The sequence below is a fragment of the Lagopus muta genome, chromosome 7 (genome assembly GCF_023343835.1).
Source record: "Lagopus muta isolate bLagMut1 chromosome 7, bLagMut1 primary, whole genome shotgun sequence".
Classification (NCBI taxonomy): domain Eukaryota; kingdom Metazoa; phylum Chordata; class Aves; order Galliformes; family Phasianidae; genus Lagopus; species Lagopus muta.
In genome coordinates, this window is record NC_064439.1 from 32,802,403 (window position 1) to 32,819,580 (window position 17,178).

Here is a 17,178-nt window from a genome sequence, read left to right on the forward strand (position 1 = left end):
TTTTTTTTTCCAGTTTTGCTCATTCTATTTTATTATTTCTTTTTTTTTCTTTAAATTTTCTGCCATTAGTAATTTCAAAGAACTGCAGCAGCAATTGCCCTATAATAAGCAAGATGCAGCATTACTAACTGATGCTGCTTTTCTTTTTTTATTTCTTCCCTTTTTAAGCTGTGTAGAAGTGAGTCTCTTCTTTTTTTTTCCCCAGTTGTGTACTATAATTTAACGTGGCACTTCGTGTTTGATTCCATTCATTATTTCAGAAAGAATGTGAAAAAAATTTGTACGTAATTAGTGCATACAAAATAATGGGCTGCATGCTTTCAGATAGCCATTACATTATCGTCTGTGCTTCAAGACGTAGTTCATCACCCATTCTGATGGTTAATCTCATATCAGTGATACTTAGTATGCACTAAGCACATCTTATCAGAACCATTATTGGCAATATATACTAAAAAACCTTGAGGGGTGCTTGATCTTGTACCAGCACAGCATGCAAACCAAACAAAATATGATTCAGGAAGTAGGAACATGTTTCTTATGTAAAATCTGTTAAGATCTGGAATATTGATTTGCAAGTGAAAGTTAAAATTATGAGCTATATATAAAGGTAGATATTGTTCTGTAGGTGGAGTCAGCATTTAATAAAAACATTTCCATGACCTAATTGAAATTATTGATTCTATTTTGACTCATTTGGTGTGTTTAGCAAAGAGCTCACTATGTTATCAAATAGCTCCACTACATTTACTTCAATTCTTTGAAGTTTTTGCTGGCTGAAGAACAAATTTTATGGTATCTGGCAATTTTTGAACTAATTCAGAAACTTCAAGTACATGGACAGAATCACACAGAATCACAGAATTGCAGAGGTTGGAAAGGACCTCAAGAGATCATTGAGTTCAACTCCTCTTCTAAAGCAGATACCCTACAATAGGTCACACAGATGGGTGTCCTGATGGATCTTTGAATATCTCCATAGAAGAAGATTTCACAACTTCTCTGAGCAGCCTGTTCCAGTGCTCCATCACCCTTACCACAGTTAAAACAGATTTATGTTCTCTGATGTTATAAATGGATAGAAGGTCCTTAAGAGGCATTTCATTATAGTCAAGAGATTCTTCTGTTGGATAATTTGATGTTCATTTAAAAAGACAGGAAAAAAAAAAAAAAAAAGTAATGTTATTTATTATTCCTTCTTGTGTGCATTTTATTTTACAACCTTGCTGTAGTGAGAGCCATGGACAGTTTCCACTTGCAGCTTTATTAGCCAAAGGAGAGCTGTTCAAGTTAACATGGAATATCTTGTGTAACTTTTCTAGGTTAGTCATTCCTGTAGGAAACTTTGTAGTTAGGTTGACTGAAATAGACATCATCTTTGCTGTTGTGCTAACTGCACTTTACATTGCTTTGAAACTCTGTAGTTTGATGTGCATGTCAAAGCTTTTTTGTTTTTGAAATATTAATGCCTGGTGACAGATTGTTCCCTCCAGGTAAGTTCTGGCAGCTGTGTGGGACTGAACTTTGGGAGGGAAGGACACTGAGATTCCCTACATATCAAATTTTAGAAGGGTCTGAAACCCTACCACCTTTGTGGAGGAGAAGGTCTCCCTCAAAATGCTGCTACCAGATGTAGGCTAGGTTTACCTGTATGGAAACTTTGTTTTATTTCTGAGCTTTTGGTAGTAAAGCCCACTGTACACAGTCAAACACAATCAATCTCTAGATAAAAAAGAGGGTATGCCAAAGGCAGTGCAAATGTATTACTTTTCCAGGTAATGCCCATGCCAGTGAGGTAATTTATGTCTTCCTTGATCAACTCATCTTCTTTCTCATTGTGATTTACGTGGGGAGGTTTATCTAGAATGAATGTAGTAGAGTGCAAAATGATTGGATGTAAGGAAATATAGTTTCATTTGATTGCTTGTACTCTTCTTTGTCCCTCACTTTGCCTAACAATGAAATGTCAGTTGCACTTTTTTCTTCAAAAACTCACATGAGCAAGCTCTGAGAAAAGATTGAAGACACGCTGTACATGTTATGTGCACCTTGACAGAAAGTCCAATCAGCACTTTAAATAGTTTATCTTTTAGCAGTAAAGTTCATGGGGAGCCTTCTACTGTGAGGGTAGTTTGGCCAGGTGCACCTGGGCCCACTTCTTCCTCTTCTACTCTTGTACTTGTCACTTACTTGATGTCTCATGACCTTGAGCTTCTTAGTACACTTGGGTGGTAGTTTGCTGCATCAATGAAGAAACTTTACTGAATTTCTCAGGACATTAGTCTTTCCTTGTTGCTGCTTGATGGGCAGCCCTTCAAATTTCATTGCTAGTGCTGTTAGTCAGACTTTGTTATCATTGTGTGAAAGTATAACATGGGTAAGTATATAACTTCAACAAAGCCCACAGCTGAACAAGCCAAATGGCTGTTATTACTGCACATCAGACTAAACATTTTTTTTTAAAAGATGAAGAATCAAGTTACACTTTGGAGCTGTGCTGTTAGATTGCTTTTATTGAGGATGAATAATGTTTGCAGTAGTTTAATGTTCAATACAAACTCTGAACTTTCGAAGTTTTTCTTTTTCCTTTTTTTTTTTTTTCTTCTTTTTCTTCTTTTTTTTCTTATCTTTCAAATCAAAGCTTGTTTCACATAGCTTTCCTTTTGGTTCTTCAGTTCTTTTGTTAGTGGATATCATGTTTTAAAGTTTTCATTCATGCTTTGAGAGGTAGAATTCTGGGATTTGATGGTTTTACAAAATGATGATTTACTTGATGATTTAAATGAACTATATGCTGCAAACTAACATGGCATTTCCTGGGATGGTACTTAGAAAGGCTGTTATTTTGAAAGTAAAATATTGAGACTGAGTGTCCTTTCTGAGGCTGTTATCTTGGTAATTAAAATGAAAACAAATCAACCAACACACACATGCACACAGACTCAACCACACAGACAAACATAGTGAATACCTGAAGGATTCTTTTTCTTTACTAAGTAAAAATTTCCTATTGCCTTACAGTGTATACATTCAGTGTGCTCAGAGAACAAAGATGCATCGCTCCAAACACTGAAGACATATTTTTCAAAATGTTCAGCAGCCCAAATATATTCTGTGTGTGAAGTTAAAGTCAAAATCTGATTGCTGACCTTTCTGCTTTAAGAAGGCATAGGTTACCCTGGGATCTGCATAGACTAGACCTCCTGGTCTTACATTAACACTTCTATGTATCTACTTACACTTTTTGGGCTTATTTAAACTTTGTTTCTTGCAGCTTTTCTGTCTATGATTACGTTATTAGAGAGGCTGATGGTTCATCTGAGTAATAGGCTGAACAAAATATTTATTGCCCAGTTTGAAGCAGGATGGGTTCTGTGTTTAAGCTAGTGGTAAAGGCTAGATAGAATTAACTTGCTAAGTAATGGGCTGATGGCACATTTAGGTAGATGAGAAACCTGAAAGACAAGGAAATGATTGCTGGCAGCAGCTTGGGATGGAAAGACTTTTGTTTAAACAATGGGACCTGATTGGGATGGCCAGTCAATTTAGCAGCTGGATATCTAGGGTTAACCCTGAGTGAGCCAAATCCCAAGATGCTCTCAGTTAAAAATGCAGTTTGGGCCATTGAAAGTCAGGCCTGTGTGGATAACACTGTGCGTGCAGGACAGCTTTGTACAGTAATGCATGTCCTCAGCAGGAATGCTGAGTGTAGTGCTAGCTATGTCTGAGTTTTAGTCCAGATGGGTCTGGCACATCCACTTGCTGAATTACAACAAATCAGAGCCCTGTTCTCAGTGAGCCTTCAATAGTTGTGGGCGCTAGTGATAGCAACAAAAGGTTTGTTTGTACCAAACAGGGAACAGTGAGGTCAGGCACAAGCTGTTGGAACTATTAATGCATTTTTAAGTGCTGAGAATTAGGAATATTTTATTAATTCTAGGAGACCTGAATGTGTAACTTATGCTAGGGTCTCCTTTGTAATATTCTTCCCAATTAAAACATGAGGGCGCACCTAATTTGTGCTTAAGGGTAATTGTAGTGTTGAGTAAACTCTTCTGCAAATTCTTCCATCACCTAAGGAAGAGCTTGTTTTCCAGGGGCTGAATAGTTGTGGTAGGAGCAAACAAAGTCCAATGGGTTTGGTAGATGTGAGGTCTTGAAATAAGTGGATGCAGTATAATTATTGTGCAAAATAAAGTCTTGATGCTTTAAAGTCTGGATCCTCATCAGTTTTGCTGTCGTACAAACACAGAGGTTTCATGGACTTCTGGTTTCTACAGATGCTGAAGGATGAACAAAGCAGAAAGTTGTCTCTTGGTTTATATCTCGCTGAGCTGTCTTCCAGGAGGCTTTGTGGCTGGAGTTAATGATGGTACTTTCATGGTATTTTTTTCCCTCTCTTGACAGAGAGGAGAGGAAAGAGGGACAGTCTGTTTTAATAAAATCACATTTAGAATTCTTGCCAGTCTGATTTTTGAATCATAGAAGCTACAGCGACTGTACAGGAAGACTGATGTAGTCATTGAAGATTACCATGTCAATATGTTGGTGATCTAAATAATGTAGTTCAACTACCAGCTTTAATGCTTTTAGATAATGAAGCAGTTAATTGATAAGACTGGGTGTAGCCCACTGCAGATAACAAAACAGAGCAGATTATCTCAGTCTGCTTGTGATACAGAAGACACACTCTTCCTGCACATAGAAGAAAGCAATATGAAGCCTTCGTATGTTTTCTCTGGATGGTTTGTTTTCACTGTTAAAATTATTTATTTAATGGAGAACTTTTTTCTTTCTGTCTTACATTTATAGAATAGATGCTGAACAGACCAAAAACAATTATATTGGTTTCTGTTACACATGCCTTATAATCAACTTGTTACCCATTAATTTGCTGATGTAATCTATTAAAGTAATTCCTGATTTCTTGAACAACTGTACATCTTGATGAGAAAAAACGAGACCTTATTCATGGTAAGGTAGATACCCTGCACCTCCTTCCCCTTCGTCACACAGAAAAAATTATGTATATATGTCTGTATATCTGGATTCAAGCAACTACAGAGAAACTTAGGATTTTTAGTTTTGATGAATGTGGTGCTATTGGCTTGTTTATTGTGAAACCCTGGTTTCTCATCTCAGTCATGAAAATGATACCTTGCTTATTTGATATGAATATGCCACTTCTAAAAATAAGATGTTTCATGTATTTGCCTCACATTCAAATATCTACGTGCCTTTTATGTCAGACTTGGCAAAGATTATTTTTATATTTTTCTACAAGGTAGTCATGTTTTTTTTGCTAAAGTAATACTTGGTTTATCTCTCCTTCTTTTCAGTACACTTCACTTCCACTGCAAATTGCAGTCCATAGTCCAAAGGTATTCCTGGTGAAACTGTACTGAGATCAGTAAGGTTACTCCCAGAGAACAGTTTGGCACTTCTTGTTTAGGGTATGGACCTGTACAGTGGCAAGTGCCCTCAGGCTCCATAGTGTCAGCAACTCATTGACTTGGCCTCTTATGCTGAGTTCTTGTGAGATTCTTGGAAAGTCTTGTGCTTCTGCCTGGTAATACAGTAATCAAAAAACTGTGAAAACTAATAGATAAATACGTGCACATTCCCAAACACTTGAGTTTTGTTTCCTTTACGCTCACAAGTATAATGCTCAAGCCAAAAGAAATAAACCAGAATTTTAACATTAAGGATTTGCCTTTTGTGTTATCTCAGTTTGTTCCATCAAAAATATAAATGCAAACCCATGTGCTAGCCCGTATATTACTTAAGAAAGTCAAGCCTGTAGAACTATGCCTTCTACAGGTAGAAATCAGCTTCACTGTGGCTTTTTGGGGCAGAAGATGGATTCCAATTGCTTATTTTTCAAGTGGAAACTGCATTTCTTCTCGAATGCATTCATTTTTTGCTGCTTTTTGTTTAGGGTTTGCTGTGTGTTTCTATTCTGATCATGTGATGTTTATTGTGTCTGGTAACTATTCCCTGTCATGGTGAAATACTGGATCTAAATTGAACTTAGCTAGGTGCAAGATACTAAATTTTTCTTCCAGAGTTCAGCTGAAGTGGGATGCTTTCTTCTGAGGTCAGAATTGGCCCGGTATAGGCAATGGGATTAGTATGACACAGTTTTCCTTCTTTAAAGAATGAGTTTCAGACAATAGAGTAGTTGTCTATGAGTATGCAGAAGTTGATTTTTCAAGACAGTTCAGTCTTTCCATAAAATTAGGTACTCCAAAGCAGTTTGAGCTGGAACATGGAAGTGAGAAAAAGAAAGTGCCACGCAAGAGAAGGTTTTGTTAATGTGGTTCTGTACTGTAGTTCTGGGAGGATGCTGATGTGCAGTAGCAAAGAACTTGCCCCAGAATGAATGGTGTTGCCTCAGAGCTGGTCTTTGAAGAGACGATAGTTCCCAAGTTTGGGCTTGACTTTTCATTTAATGGACAAGGACCAGCCAAAGTCATTGCTTAAGCAACACCCTACAGAGCACTTTAGCTCATCTGTCCTGCAGGTTTTTGAAAAGAAGATGAAAATCTTGTACCTGCTTGAGTTCCTACAGCCTGTGAGATTCAAAATAATCTTGCCCTACCCTGGGTTTTTTGAGAGGGCAAAAATATTCCTAGAGATGCAGAAAACTTAAAAATCTTTTTAGTCCAGATCTCATAGTTTATATGTATTATGAATGACTTTTAGGTATAAAACAGATATGGATGCTTCTTTGGGGTCAGAGTTTATTTTTCCTTGATGCTGTTTCATTTCTTTGAAAATTGCACTAGAAGCAGAACTTCATACCGTGGCTAACACCCCATGTGTTTCAGAGACGTGCTCATTGGAGGTGTTTTTTCACGCTCTGAAGGCATGAGTTAGTGCATGTCTGCCACATTTACCTGCATGCTGCAGTGTAAATGTGCATTATAATGCGGTCTGTGCGCTGTTTTGCACGCAGCTATTATTGGAAGTTTATGCATAGTTATAATGACCATTTCCACATGTGAAGGATATACTTTTGTGTTACATGCTCTGTGAAAATCTGGCCTGTTTTCTTTCTGGTTGAACGATGACTGCTGCCTGCTTTCAGACACTGCTGGCAAGCACTGTCTGTCTGCAGTGCACAGTGTCAGACTTCAGTGCTGTGTGGTTTGCTTTTAATGATGGTGCGGTAGGAGTGGGGCAGCCTGGAAAGGTTAGCTAGAACCTCTTTCTTTTTTTTCTTTTTTTTGGCAGACTGTCTCCCTTTACTTCAAATAGTAAATATCAGCGATCGTTTCTTTTCATATTCTCAGATCAGACTCCTACACCGACACGCTTTCTGAAGAACTGTGAGGAAGTGGGCCTCTTCAATGACATCGACTGCTCCTTAGAGCACGAGTTTAGGAAGGCACAAGAAGAAGAAAACAACAAAAGGGTGAGTTTCACCAGGCAGAACCTTTCCTCCCCTTAACAGTCGTGGTGAAAGCAGACTGAACTCTGTTACCAGCTCGTAACCTTTGGGTTAGAAACTAGGTGGCACTCTAAGTTGTGACATGCTTTTCAAACGATCCTAGCAGTTGACAAAAGAAACCCCAAACCAACAAAAAAAGCAAGCATTAAGTTTCTAAAAGTGTGTAATGTGTTTGCCAGCGTTTGATTCCAAGTCTCTGCTTTTAAGTAAACTATAATAAAAACCACACACCTCTTGAGGGAGAGGCTTGGGAAAATTATATCATCTTTTGAAGTGAGGATTGCAGACTTGCTGAAATACATTACAGGGAAGTGCGAATTATGAGAAGACATTTAGTTTAAAAAGCAGTGCTGATCTATCCTCTGCATCACAGTGGATCCTTGGATTTAGCTGTCATTGCTGCCAGCTTTGTTGTGCGTCTTTATTTATCACAAAGTATTCATGCTGGGGTTGGGGATGGGAATTTAGCTTAGTAGATAATGTATCAATTTTGCAGTAGTTGTTCTATTACTTTTAGTGTTTTTAAATTCATGTTGAGTTATATAGGCCACTCTTTACCAGATTTTGCATGTTTGTGCGTCTGAAGGTTGTTACATTGTTTTGTGGCATCCTAAAGAGATGTTAAAACTTTCAAGGAACTGTGAAATAGCTCAATACACTACAGAGCAAAGAGGTAATGCATGAAATTTTAACTTTTCAAATATGCATCCAGTGATCTGGTTGCTTCTGAGAACTGAAACACATTACTGAACACATTCTGCAGTACTTGGAAATTCATACGCTATGTCCCCTGCCATTGCGGTTCTCCGCCTATTGGACATTGTGTTGTTTGACTTAACTCTCACAGTAATCTGTTTGTCTAACTTGAACATTAACTGGTACATAGGCTAAAAGTATGGAAAGAAGATCACACAGCAGCTATGGTGCTACAGCCAGAAGGCACTTCTCCTTAGCGCATGCCTCAGCGTTAGTTTCATGTGTCTGTGTCTCCAACTGCAACTGCTTCCTATATAGGTGTTGCTTCTTGTAGCTGCTGTATATTGCATCACTTGCTTTGCTGTCCAATTCAAAATTCATACATGTGAGACGTGTGCCTGAGTCGATGCTTGGGATTGTGAAATCTGGAGGTAGCAGCATTTAGGGATCTTTGAAATACTTTGATGTCTGCGAAGTGAAGGCATTAGAGCACTTTTTGGAAGAAGTGGGAGCACTAGTTGCTGAGATAAAGAGAGGAAGAGCGGGGATATAGAAAGAATATGGGAAGAGAATCTAGAAATTTGTGGCTTATGAGGAGGAAGATGGGGGAAGATACAAGAGAAGAGGAGAGAGACTGTGACATAGTAAAATGAGCAAGTACAAAGTCCAAATATGAGAGTCCAAGTTGTGGTCAAAGGCTGGGAAAATATCCCAGACTGACCTCTGATCCTCACAGCTTTACGCATATGATGAATGTGAGGAAACAGAATTATAATATAATAAATGTATCTAATTGTACGCTTTAGTTGTTTCTTGTGTGTTGCAGAGGGGAGAACTGGCCAACATCAAGGGAATCTATGTGTTCCTACATCTCTGCAAAGTATCAGTACTGAAGAGGATTCTTAGGTGGTACTTTCTGTATGGCACTTGTTTTTGGGAACTGGAAATATGTAGAAATCTACTGATGTGAACTTCTGTGCAACTAGTTGTAAATTATGAGGTTTGGTGTTCCAGAGTCCACTTCAGCTCACAAAAAGTAGTTGCATAATGTGATTAAAGCCTACGAAAGGGCATCGGGTTACCTGATGATACTAGGTGTCTAGTGACCTCGGGATGTCTTATTCTGCACTCCTTCTATCGATCTGTTCAGCTTTTCAGTGGTGATCTTAAGGGTTCAGATGGATGACAGGAGGAGGGAGAAATCATTTAAATAAAAATTTAAAGAAAGGTTAAATTCACACTGGTTACCTAAACCTGTAACATTCATACTGTGTTTTCAATTAGTCTGCTGTACGTTCATTCTTACATTACCAACTGACAGGTAGGATTTTGAAGTGGGTCCCAGCAGGGCTTTATGCAAATGCTAGAGACAAAGGCCACAAAAGAAAAGGGACTCCTCTATAACTATTACTAACAAAATGCTTCTAGCAGCCTGTACCTGGAGTAAGTGCAAAGTAGTATTTTCCTAATGGACCTACCAGTGCTTGGAGATCAATACCAGCAGAAAACTTACTCATGGCACAGAAAGGTCTTGTGAAAATATTTTTGTCAGGTTAATTTCTTTGCACTCTGAAAGAAAGTTTTGTTTATTTTAGTATATCGCTGTGGCTTAGCACACAGCATGACACTGAAATCTTGTAAGAGAAAAACACTTCTTTTTTTTTTTTCCTTTCTTGGGAGTCATCATTTGAAAACTCAAAAGATACAATCCAGTTAGCCTCTTTCTCCTTCTTTCCCTCTTTATTTATTTATTTATTTATTTATTTCAAGAAAGTGGGAGCCTGTGGGTAATCTATGAAAATTTGTTGCAATTACGCTGGTTAAGTGGGTTGGTGACAACCCAAATTAGCTGTGAAGTGCTGAGAGAACACTTCTAGGAACAGTATGTGTACCTGTAGCAGAAATGCTAATGACTCAAACCAGTGATTGAACACCTGGTGGGAAGGCAGAGCCAACTCAGGGGAGCTCAGGTGTAAGCAATGCACTTGAGTGAGCCAGGATTTACCTCTTCCCAGACCTTATTGAAGGGTAGGCAGTGGAGGCAAGGGTATCTCTCTGGAGATCACTGTGTCCCTGAGGTCAGAAGGTAAGCAGTTTCTTTCTTTTATTTCTGTGCCTGTGGCTGTTGCATTTGAGCAGGTCTTTATTTGCTGTAGCCTGGGGTCGTGCTGCTGTGCTGTCATTGCTATGCTTTCCAATTCCATTGCTTTACCCTTCTGGGAAAGGTAGTACTGAGGTACTGCATGTGCATTAATATCCCAGTTGTTTGACCTGGAACAAATCACTGTCTCTCTGTGTAAAGTGAGAGTAGTGTCTCTTTCTGCCTCTTATACTTGATGTGTCTTACCTGCAAAGACTGTAAGCTCATCTATGAAGGGTCATCTTCTAAAATACACTTGGATTAGTCTTCTTGGGGACTGAGTGGACTTAATAATGATGATGATGCCCTGGACTTGAACTGAAATGAGAAAGACAAGAAGAAGCTTTTTACAAGGGTCTGTAGTTGTAGAACAAGGGATAATGGTTTTAAACTGTAAGAGGGGAGACTTAGATTAGAATTTAGGAGGAAATTCTTTACTCAGAGATTGGTGAAGTAGTGGCAGGAGCTGCCCAGAGAAGCTGTGGATGCTCCATTCCTGGAGGTGCTTGAGGCCAGTTTGGATGGGGCCCTGGACAGGCTGATCCAGGGGAAGATGACCTTGCCCACGGCAAGTGGTTGGAATTAGATGGTCTTTACATGTCCCTGTAGCCTTAAAAATTCTATGAAATGAAACTATCAGCTTGTTTGGTCACTTTGATTACCCATACCATTAAATATTAGCACAAGGTCTCTTCCAAGAATGACCCAATGCTTGACAGCAAAGAATGCTAGAGATTAGAAAGAAATACGCTGGTAATCCTATGGGAGAGGTTTTCTGTATCGTCTTAACAGCACTCTTCCTGACACAAACTTGTCAAACTCACTACCAAAATTAATATAGGTAAAAGCTATAAAGTTTCCACTTTCAGAAGAGTAAATACTACAGCTCTTAGGAACTTGAGGTTTGCAGCACTGACAGCTCTGCCATAGGCAAAATTTGCAACCCAGGTCAACAAAGTAGAATATGCTGGCACCTTTTCGTGCTAGCTGTATGTTTTAGGCTTTCAATGCTCTGAGCATTTAAGTATCTAAGGAACTTGTGATGGGTTATACCTGCAAATACGGCCATTTCTGCTGCTGGATAAGCCCTGCTGCCACATCATGCTTTGAGCATTATGTTTGGGTCTGAGGAAATTGTCAAGGATGGGAGGGGTTAGGATTCATTTCTGAACAACTGGACCTGCTTTATTAAAATGCATCATGCCTCACTTTCCTGCATGGAATAAGACAGAATGGAATTACGCTCAGTAACATGTAGAATATCACATAAAGTAACCTTTAGAAGCAGTGAGTTGAATGTTTTCAACATGAAAGTATTTTTAAAATAATAACTCCTGTTGGAATTTGCATGCATTGCTTGTGAAGGCATATCCTGTCATTTTGAAATCTTCTAATCAGTGTTCAATGCATCAAGATAATATGTAAACAATTACTCACATCTAGAGTCCGACTATAATGTGGGAAGTTCACGACCAGTTCAGAAAGCTCATAGCCAGCAAGTTCTCTGCTTGACTTAATGCTTCTGTTCTAGGCATGCTGTTCCACCATAGGCACCTTTCTGCTAGAAAAGTATCAGCAAAATGAAATAGTCCAGTGGAGAAATAAATTATGGTCAAATATGTTCATGTGATTAAAGTGCAAAACACAGAGTCGTGTTTTAAGAACATTTTTTTTCTTTCTTTCTTTCTTTTTTTTTCTTTTGCTTCAGTTTTCTAGTATTGCAGCATAAGATATCTGCAAGTTGAACTTGAGTATGGTCTTGTGAGAAGTAGTGTCAGTGCTGTAGTGTGGTGATGAGGAATGGTATAACTTCCGAGCATGTGCCCTGCCTCTACAGCAATCCTGTTAGCTTCCTTCTTCCCTTGAAAATATGCTAAACCTTAGGGGGCTGGTTGAGGTGAAACAAGAATATTGTTCATGTACACGTTTCAGAGACGAGTGTTTAGAAACAACTGTATTTCACTTATGAAATATTACAAACCAACGAACTCATAAGCAAGTCTTCTTCCAGAACGCTTTTCAATCCTCATTGATTGGCATGTTGTACACCCGAAGAAAACAAAGGCCTGTGTCTAAATACTACTTAATAGTTTTTAAATTATGCAATCATAAACACACATGCACACTTATTTAAACATGTCAGAAGAATCATAGTTTTTTTCAAGTCAGGTTCCTTCTGACTGCTTATTCTCCTCTTATGACTGAATGTATTATGTGGTGGGTTGTATAACAGAAGAAAAATAAGACTAAGAAAGATTTATGTTAATATAGTACTTAAATGCCAGGGTACAATTGTATTTTTTTTCCTACAATTCCTACAGTTGTAGGAATAGTAATAGCTTCAACTGTTGCTTTATCAATCAGTTAAGCTGTTGTCAATAACTCAAAATTCTAAAATTCAAAATCCAAAATATTACCCCAGACTCAGATTGAAGTGTAATAGTTCTCAATTTTTGAATGTAACATCTGTATGTGTGTTGAAGTATCTTAATTTCATAGCATTTCTTTTGCGTGGTGTATTCAAGTACTGTAAAGATACTCTATCACCCTGTATCAGAAGTTCTCCAATGGGTTGAGTTTTCATATGTGCTAATTCCATCAAGTTAAAAAGTCTTTCTCATCTACTTTTGGGCTTACAGTTGGTTTATAGTCACCTTTATCTAAATTAACTTTTGCAACATTCTTATAGAGAAGGAGAATGCTCTTTTTCTTATCTTCTAAGGAAAAGGAGATTGCAGAAGATGCTGTTTTCCAGAACTCTTTCATAGCAGTACACCAGGCTCCTGAAAGAATTGCAAGCATTGAGTGATATTTCCAAGGGAGTTGGGTCCTTTCCACTGTTCCACCAAGCAGTTTTCTGTGTCTTTCGGTTCCTAAAATATCTTTAGCACTGTAACCCCAAAAGATTGATAGGGATCTTCAAAGGCATTTTGGTGTCTTGCTCTCACTGAAATAAAGCAGGAGCAAATCACTGAGCTACCATAAAGGATCTGGACTCAAGTGATGTGCTAAAAATTGCAGAGGAAGTCTGTGGCAGAGCCTCGGATTGATTCCATATCTCCGCAGTCTCAGCACAGGGCATCGCGCAAACCATGTGTGTTAAAGATTTATCAGCTGTTATTCAGCGTTGCTAAAGACAGGAAGAATGCTCTCCTCCTCTCTCCAGATGGGTAGACTTGCTATACTTCAGCTGCTTTTCTTAACTTGTGGTGCTTTCATAGTAGACATGTGGTGATGCATTTTATATAGGAATTCTGCAGTTGGCACTTTGGTCCAGTGACTTTGAGTCATGTTTTGAGCATATATCTGTAGTTGAGACACTTATTCCAGGCACTTTGTTAGCATGCTGAACTGTTACAGAGCTGTGCAGAAAAACTTTCAAGACAACAGAGTTCATAACATGACCTTGCAAAAATATTTGGAGGAATGGGCTTTAACTTCACTTGTTTCTGTCAGTACATTTTATTTTCTGCTGGCAGGCAGGTCTGTCTTATCTTCTTCTGTTGCAATGGAGCGTATTTGAATGGATTTTTGTATTTAGATCCTCATACTCTGAGGGAAGGCCTGAATGCTTTTCCAGCCTATATTATGCAGAAAGGCAATATTTGAGGGCATACGTTTTTGATTGAGCTAAATCTCCTTAGCCATAATCCTTCCATGTTCTTCTGAATTCCAGCTGATGAATCACCCTGCAGAGCTCAGTCAGGGCAGTCCACTTTCCTTCTGCTTCATATTGTCTCTGTCCCAGTGAAGTTGAGTCACTCTCCTGTAATGTTTGGGTTTTAGTTGTGTTTTGTATATTTTGGCTATCCCCAAAAAAGGAAGACTGCCTGATTTCATTCTGATATTTCGTTCAGAACAACATTGCATAGCTGTTGTGTGTTTTGCCTTGGTCTTCCTATGGATGTTTTTAATGGCACAGCTTTCTTGGTACATGCTTAGATTACAGCAGCATGGACTGGATGGCATCTGATGAAGGGATAAACCTTGCTTCTAGTAGTGTTTTCAGTAAGTCTGTCTTTTAGGTAAAGCCTGTAAATCTTGGCAATCTCCTTAGAGCTTACATTCTGCTATTAAATACAAACTCTGGTCCCAAGAGCCAAATTTTAAGTGGACTGCAGCCTATTGGGTTGGTTAGGTAATAAGATACTGCTGATATATTTCAGAGCAAGGTGCACTTTTATTTTATTTATGAAGATAGACATGCTGGTTGAGGGCTTAATCACAGCTGATAAATCATTTTAAGAAAGTCTATTAGAACCATATGCTTATTCCTTGTATTAATATGGTATGTCTGTTTCTAGTCTAATAAGTCAGGGTCTCTTCCCCTCTTCCTTCTCCCTGCCTGGTGTGTGAACTATTTATCTGTTTAACTGATATTGCTTGCTTGGGGGCATTTCTGTTTTTAAGAGGTATCATTAATAAAAGGTGAGCAGAAGAGAGAGAAATTCTCACTCTCCAGTGAGAATGGGAGAGCTGCACGTTTTCGGTCATCTTTGTGTAGGAGGAATTTCAGAGCAAAGGTCCAAAAGCTGAGAATGGGAAACCTATCAATTAAAGACTGGAGAACCATGGCATGGCCTTCACTCAGCATAAGGTTGTCATTTTGGCCCAGGTGGTTGCAATCCTGGAGCTCCAGGGCTGTGAGGGGGTGGGTATGCAGACATTTTGGTTACCTCACCTTTCCCTCCCTCAGAAAGGGCTGCTGTGGGAACAGGTTCCATGGCCATCTAATGAGATCCACATTGGCAGTTACTTTGTGCCAAGTCCTATTTATTATTAATTGGTGGTTCACTTGCAGATCTTTCCTATTATTTATTGATTATACCTCTATATATTTATTATTTTGCCAAAATTCAAATGCTAATAATTTCCTGACTTATTTTTTGCTTGCAAACTTTGTCTGCTGTCAAAGTGGACACAGTTATAAGATTTCAAAACAGCAACGAGTTTTAATGTTGACTGGATTTCTTTCACATTTTGCACATGGCAGTCATCTATTTATAAACCTCCATAGGGACTCCTAAACCTTTACAGTTGGGTTTCTCCCCCTTCACCCCCTTTTCTCCCTTGCTCCCCCAAGGCAAATCTTGTGTTTTTGGCATAAAGACAATGATGGTGATTGTTGTATGGATAAAATATCTACACGCTAAGTACTGTGGGTAAGGTTTTTTTTTTTTTTTTCTTAAATTTGTACCTCAAGCAAAATAAATTGGAAGTTAGAAGCATCCAAGAGAATAAGGGTATTTTAATCGTAAAGTAGGAGGTCCTGGTATGAGTTTCTGGTAGCCTTTAGTGTTACAAAATGAGAAATAAGAAACTTGCTTTACAGCAGTTGTGTAGCATGACCCTTTTCCAATACTGCACAATATTATTCTCTTACTAAAAGCCACCAAACTTGATCATTAGAACTGAAGTGCTTCAGAGTAACTGAAGGAGTAGTGGTTAAGAGAAGCCAGAACAACTGAGCATGTACTACAGTAGTTAAACGATTACTACTTTTGGATGCATCATTTCATACCTTGTGGGGGCAGCTCCACTGACCCTAATGGAATTTGAAGTTTTTTTAGTCTATTGCAGCTATGCAAAGATCTGAAGGAAGAATAAGTCTTTCCTCAGAGATGAGAAAAAAATCTCAGTTCATGGAGAGATGTGAAGTATCTGATTACTTAGCTGAGATCCTGCTAATATGTCTGGCTCTTTTAAAAACCATACCAGAGATGCAGAAATATACATTTTAACTATTGTTCTTTCTCTCACATGCTTCTTTACAGAAGTTGCCAAATCCTCTCTTATCAAATAAATATCAGTTTGCTTTCTTCCTTGAAATGTGTGTGGCTTGCTTGGTCCCCGGGAGGATAACAGACATTAGTTTGCCACGTGAATGTACATGTCAAAGTGCAGATCTGCCAGCCAGTCTGGGGCTGGGCAAGGAGAATGAACTCAGTGTTACAAACAGCCTCTTTTGAATTTCTACAACCTATTAGTCACAGCAAGCTGCCCTTATTGATTTTGGTAAGAGAGGTCACTTTTAATCCTCTAAAGTGGAGAGAGCTACATGCACTCTCCATAGCATAACATTAAAATTGACAGAGCTCTGCATCACTTCTATGAAAACGCCCTAAACCTAGATGGATTATTGCCTTGCTTTTCAATGGCTACAAGCTGCTAAGAAGACTGTGCTACCCCAGAATTTGTATAAAAGATTCAAAGTACTTGATAAGGAAAGCCCAGCCAAAAAAAAAAAAAAAAAGCTGAGAAAATGTGAGCACAATTTATTTAAAAAAAAAAAAAAAAAAAAAAAAAAAAAAAGCTGTCCCTGAAGAAAATGGACATTAGTCTTAAAGTTTAATTCACCTTTAAAAAAAAATAATTAAAAATCAATAGAGAAGTTGAGATTATCATATAAAAGAATAAACAAGAACTGACTTTATTTTATGATTATGAGAGGAACTTTTTCTGGTTGATGGCCCTTGCCAGTTTTGTTTGTTTTTAAAAGAACTAAATCTTTGAATACAATGCATGTAGTCCCACTTGAATCCTAAGGGTGCCTCAAAACAAACACCAGAGGTGAACTCTCAGCAGTTTTCTTTTTCATCTTTGTTATCCCTGTCCTGACCCTCTTTTTCCTGCCTAATGATTGTTTGCAGCGTACTGTTATTAAGTGAAATCATCTTGAGGGAAAAATATGCTCAGTGGGGATAGAAAAATTGTTGTGCTTCTGGAGAAGTCTTTTTTTTTCCCTTTCTTTGGAATTCTGGAAAATGACTACTGCCCCTCTTGATTTTATGCCAGAAGTTATTTGGAAACTTTTTAAAAAATGTTTTACTCATTTTCTGAGTCTCAGTAAAAGACGTACAATGTAAATTTTAAGGAAACTTGTTACCTT

The 17,178-nt window shown here is 38.3% G+C and overlaps 1 protein-coding gene across 2 annotated transcripts in view; it reads left to right on the forward strand.

Moving 5' to 3' along the window:
* Positions 1–17,178, forward strand: part of CREB5 (cAMP responsive element binding protein 5) — a 217,246-nt gene that overhangs the window by 14,459 nt on the left and 185,609 nt on the right. For both annotated transcript variants that reach the window (XR_007378239.1, XM_048951683.1), the window contains exon 4: positions 7,296–7,417. Coding sequence is in view for 1 of the 2 variants with exons in the window: in XM_048951683.1 (XP_048807640.1) it covers positions 7,296–7,417 (122 nt within the window). In the remaining variant the exon portion in view is untranslated. The remainder of the gene's footprint in view (positions 1–7,295; positions 7,418–17,178) is intronic.